The following is a 4,829-nucleotide window of genomic DNA, read 5'->3' as shown; positions in this document are numbered from 1 at the left end:
AAAATACATATATAGATATAAATATAATAGTATTTAATGCTAGTATGGATAATAAAGTAAAATTAATTATTTAACATACAATAATGTATCTGTAAGTATATATAATACTTTTAAAGGTGTTGACCATGCTGTGAAAATATATTCCTTGAGGACCTTCCTTCCATTTTCTCACCAAAAATAACACTTGTGTCACTGATGATGATAACATGACAACCATGTTGATGTGGTTAATTACATTTGTTGGATGCTTGAGTTTTTCTAAGCAAGGAGGGGCTGAAAAAGGCAAATATTGATGTTCAGTTTCTACCTGTTTGTGCTCAGTTTGGCTCTTACCCTTCCCTGTCTTCACCCTCTGCCTGAGTTAATGTATTCTAATTTATGCCAGGCTCCTGGCATGCAGCTTCTCTTTCTCTCTGCCACTCTGAGCTGCTCGAGGGATTTGCTGATGTCATTAAAAAGGGAATGTGCAGCTCGTCTGAATTACAACACTGAAGTCATTCCAAGGCCATCTGGAGCCAAATGTAATGAGTGTTGTGGACTCCAAACTCCTTTGTACCCTGCAATATCTGATAGGAAAATTGTAACCTCGCTGTGTTTTCATGGCATTCTCCAGATCAGAGATGAACAAACAATGGAAAGGAGAAGTGTTGGGAAAAGATGAAATCCCTTCCAGCCCCTGAGCTGGTGGGAATTGGAGTGTGACTGGGTGTGCTCTTGGCTTGCCACTGGTTTGGGGCTGCTGGTCCCCATGGTAGTGGTTCAGGGATAGTTCTTGAGATGCTGAACTTGGCTGTGTGTAGGCACATGGCGAGTAAGAGCAGTATAGGTCCACAGATGGACATTTCCAAGTGTAAATACACCACAGCCCCATGCAGCTCCAGGCTGGGGGAGGAGTGGGGACAGAGGTGTTGGTCCCAAAGGCCATTGAGGCACTGGAGCAAGTCCAGCCAAGGTCAACGAGGGCAGCAAAGGGCTAGAGCACATGGGCAAGGGCTGAGGGAGTTGGGCTTGGTCAGCCTGGAGAAGAGGCTCAGGGGTGACCTCCTGGCTCTCTGCAACTCCTGCCAGGGCTGGAGAGAGGTGTGGGATGTGTGTCCTGCCATGGCTGCAGGGAGAGGATAGAGGGAATGGCCTTGAGCTGAGCCAGGGCAGAGTCAGACTGGATGTGAGGAGAAATGTTTTCCCTGTTGTGGTGTTGAGGCCCTGGGATATTGCCCAGGGAGGTGGTGGAGTCACCATCCCTGGAGGTGTTTCAGAGGTGTCTGGATGTGGCACTGGAGGATCTGGTTTGGGGGTTCCAGCAGTGACAGGTTAGTGGTTGGACTTCATGATCATTGAGGTCTCCTCCAACCTTGATGACTCTGTGATGTATATATATATAAATGTCTTTGTACCCATGTGAGTATTAGACCAAAAGCAGCAATGACTTACCCTTATTCACAACTTCATGATTCCCTTTTCCTTTGCCCAATAGCCTAAGATTTGTCAGTGGAAGCAGAGATGGAACAGCAAGAATCTGGCACTACCATCAGCACGACTGGAAGAGTGTGGTCCTGGATATGGCTACCAAAATGACAGGGTAAAGCAAAGCACAATGCAACTGATGGCACATTTACATGCAAACTGAGTCTTCCATCCTAGTGAAAACTGTGTATTTATTTCCATTTTGAGTCAGTTTCAGGGTGTGTTTTGTGCATTGAAAATGACATGGCTCTGGTTATCAGGGGCTAGAGACATCACAAGTTCATGGAGCCAACACAAGTATTTAACAAGTCAAAACAAGACAAAACCATGTCCAAAACATAGCATGTATTAATCTACACGGTTAATTAGCCCCCACATAAAATATTGGTAGTTTCCTGCCCTAATGGCTGGGGAATATTTAGTGTTTTACCTGTGAAGTGAGAATGTCAAACAGTTCATCTCACAAAAAGAGCTCGTTGATCATATGCTGATATGCCAGTATTTATATCCAGCATGTTTTTTGGCACTGTATTTCTTTCCTTAACTTCCCAAGTAAGAGGTGAAATGTGGTGTTTTGGCTCTCAGGTTCAGTTAGGGTTTAGGATCCTTGAGTAACTCCTGGAAGAGCCTTGTAATTACATATGCACAGGAACGAAGAGCAGAAATGGACAAATCCATTAGGCATTTGCTGTGCAGAGTTCTTTCTGTTCCACACAGTCACTTTTGCAGGGTTTGCTGTTGGAATTATGGCTTGGATTGATTTAGCAGGTTCCTGCTCCGTGTGGAGTTCACTGATATTGATGACTGATCAGGAAATGCCTTGTAGGAAAAAACTTAATGGAACTGAATAGCTTGGAAGGAAGAATTGAAGTAGGCAATGGTGATGGCTTAAGACAGAAGAGAAATTGTCCTTTTTAGGGCAAGAAAGCTCTATAAATCTTAGTGGCCCTGGATATTTCCTGTGTCCTGTTCTACCACCACAGAACCATCCTTCATTCTGCCTCAGCCAGAGTCACAGTGGTGGCATCCATCCTGCCCTGGATTTCACACCAAATGAGCCCTATTAAATGGTCCCATCTGGAGTTACTGATTTACTCCTGTACAAATCCTTGATTTCCTTAGGAACAATGTGGCCTGTGGGGAGGACAAGGTGACTAAGCTGAAGGTTACCATGGTGGCTTGGGATCGCTATGATGCCACTGTCATCACTGCAGTCAACAATTTCCTTCTCAAAGTGTGGAACTCATCCACAGGGCAGCTCCTCCACAGCTTATCTGTGAGTACCATCCCAGTGGGGGAGCCCCAAGAGGTGATAGTTCAACTCTGAGGTTGTGTGAGGCTAAACTGCATCAGCATTGCTCCTGAGGAGGAGTTTGGTGTCGAAGTATGCCAGATGTCTTCTTGTTGGGTGGAGGAAAGGAGCTGATGGCCGAAGTACTGGGGGTGGTGGCTGCCAGGGGAGCCCTGTGCCCGCATGGGAGGGTTGCAACTGTCCCCACTGCTGCTCTCTCCTTCCTCCCCAGCCCAGCCCATCTCAGCAGTGCTGAGCTGCAGTTGTGGGCAGTGGCAATGCCAAACCTCTGCCAGGAGTGTTGACCAACTACACCTCCAGCCTCAGATCCAACAGGCTGAGCTTCCATAGGTGACACCCTGAGCTGAGATGTCCTCACACATGTACCAGCATAGAGAAATACACCTTCCCTTCTCCCCTTGCTGTCATTGCAGGGCCATGACGATGAGGTGTTTGTTCTGGAGGCTCATCCCTTTGACCAAAGGATTGTGCTTTCAGCAGGTCATGATGGAAACATTTTTGTTTGGGATATAGACAAAGGAGCAAAGATTCGCAATTACTTCAACATGGTAAGAAAAATCAGAGAGTTCTGGGCTGGTTTTCTTCCATATTTGTGTAAAACTGGTCTTGAGACAAAGGCACATTTCATGATACACCTACAGAGCTGTCTGAGGTCTTTGGTGTGGGTTTGCTCCATGTCTGCCATTCATTAACATGGAGTACAGACTTCCAGGTGATGGTTTCAGATCACACATTAAAAGTTGGGCTGAAGCTTCAGGACGAAAAGAAAATACGAAGTTTTACTGCATTTTTCAGTTTAATGAATATAATGTAAATCAGTCTTGAATGACATGAGGAATCAGAATGAGGATTCAGTGCTTGGAGCACAGGTGAGATTTTTTGTGCAAAAGCTGTTTCAGATGATGTGGGGGTGACAGGAATGTTCTATGCTTGATGCAGATCGAGGGCCAAGGCCATGGAGCTGTTTTTGATTGCAAGTTCTCACCAGATGGACAACATTTTGCCTGCACAGACTCTCATGGACATCTGCTACTATTTGGGTTTGGATGCAATAAATATTATGAAAAGGTGGGTTGAATGGATTTTAAACCCTTCCCTGTCTTGGCCTGATTTTGTCTTAGAAGTCTTTGTGTTGCAATTTATTCCCTTGCCCTTCCCTAGACAAAGTAATGATTAGATCATGAAGCAGTTGCTGTTTGCCTGAACCAAAAAGATTTAGTTAAAGAATCTCTAGACAGGGAAGCAAAGCATCAACTTGTATCTGTTCACCTCTGTTGGCCTATTTTCCTATGGAATTTTTGCATCAGGCCCTGGTAATAAACCACATCTCTGCCATAACATTTCTTCTGATCCTGAGTGTAGGAGCTGTGGTTTATGACTATGGGAGCCATTCCAGAGCAGCAGAGACAGCTGCAAAGGGCCATTGATTTCTCTCCCTAAATTGCATTTCTCTCAGATTCCAGATCAGATGTTCTTCCACACGGATTACCGACCCCTGATTCGTGATGCCAACAACTATGTGCTGGATGAGCAGACCCAACAGGCTCCACACCTTATGCCTCCTCCATTCTTGGTGGATGTTGATGGGAATCCTCATCCCACCAGATTCCAGAGGCTGGTCCCAGGGAGGGAAAACTGCAAGGATGAACAGCTTATTCCTCAGCTGGGATATGTAGCTAATGGTATGTTGGCTAACCCTGATGGATAATGCCTGTGTGGCTCAGTGTGGAGCACCAGCTCCATGGGGTGGCAGATGACACAAAGTGTGGATCTGCTGGAAGGCTGAGGGCTCTGCAGAGGGACCTGGACAGGCTGGAGAGATGGGCTGATTCCAACGGAATGAGGTTGAACAAGGTCAAGTGCTGGTCCTGCACTTTGGCCATACCAATCCCACCCAGAGCTCCAGGCTGGGACAGAGTGGCTGGAGAGCACCAGGAGAAGGGGACCTGGGAGTTTGGAGAGACAGGAGGTTGTGCAGGAGCCACCAGTGTGCTCAGGGGGCCAAGAAGGCAAATAGCATCCTGAGCTGGATCAGGAACAGTGGTCAGCAGGA

General features: G+C 46.3%; 1 protein-coding gene across 1 annotated transcript in view; it reads left to right on the top strand.

The window, feature by feature from the left end:
• LOC103809278 (bromodomain and WD repeat-containing protein 3-like) overlaps positions 1–4,458 on the top strand; it is a gene marked incomplete at both ends in the record, with an annotated part of 22,093 nt that extends 17,635 nt beyond the window's left edge. Inside the window, 5 exons of the mRNA XM_009082109.1 lie at positions 1,475–1,579; positions 2,587–2,740; positions 3,190–3,324; positions 3,716–3,844; positions 4,233–4,458. Of these exons, the coding sequence (XP_009080357.1) occupies positions 1,475–1,579; positions 2,587–2,740; positions 3,190–3,324; positions 3,716–3,844; positions 4,233–4,458 (749 nt within the window). The remainder of the gene's footprint in view (positions 1–1,474; positions 1,580–2,586; positions 2,741–3,189; positions 3,325–3,715; positions 3,845–4,232) is intronic.
• Between the last annotated feature and the right edge of the window lie 371 nt (positions 4,459–4,829).

This window comes from Acanthisitta chloris, unplaced genomic scaffold, assembly GCF_000695815.1.
Source record: "Acanthisitta chloris isolate BGI_N310 unplaced genomic scaffold, ASM69581v1 scaffold24510, whole genome shotgun sequence".
NCBI classification, from domain to species: Eukaryota; Metazoa; Chordata; class Aves; order Passeriformes; family Acanthisittidae; genus Acanthisitta; species Acanthisitta chloris.
The sequence above is the reverse complement of the archived record's forward strand: the minus strand, read 5'-3'. Positions and strand labels throughout refer to the sequence as shown.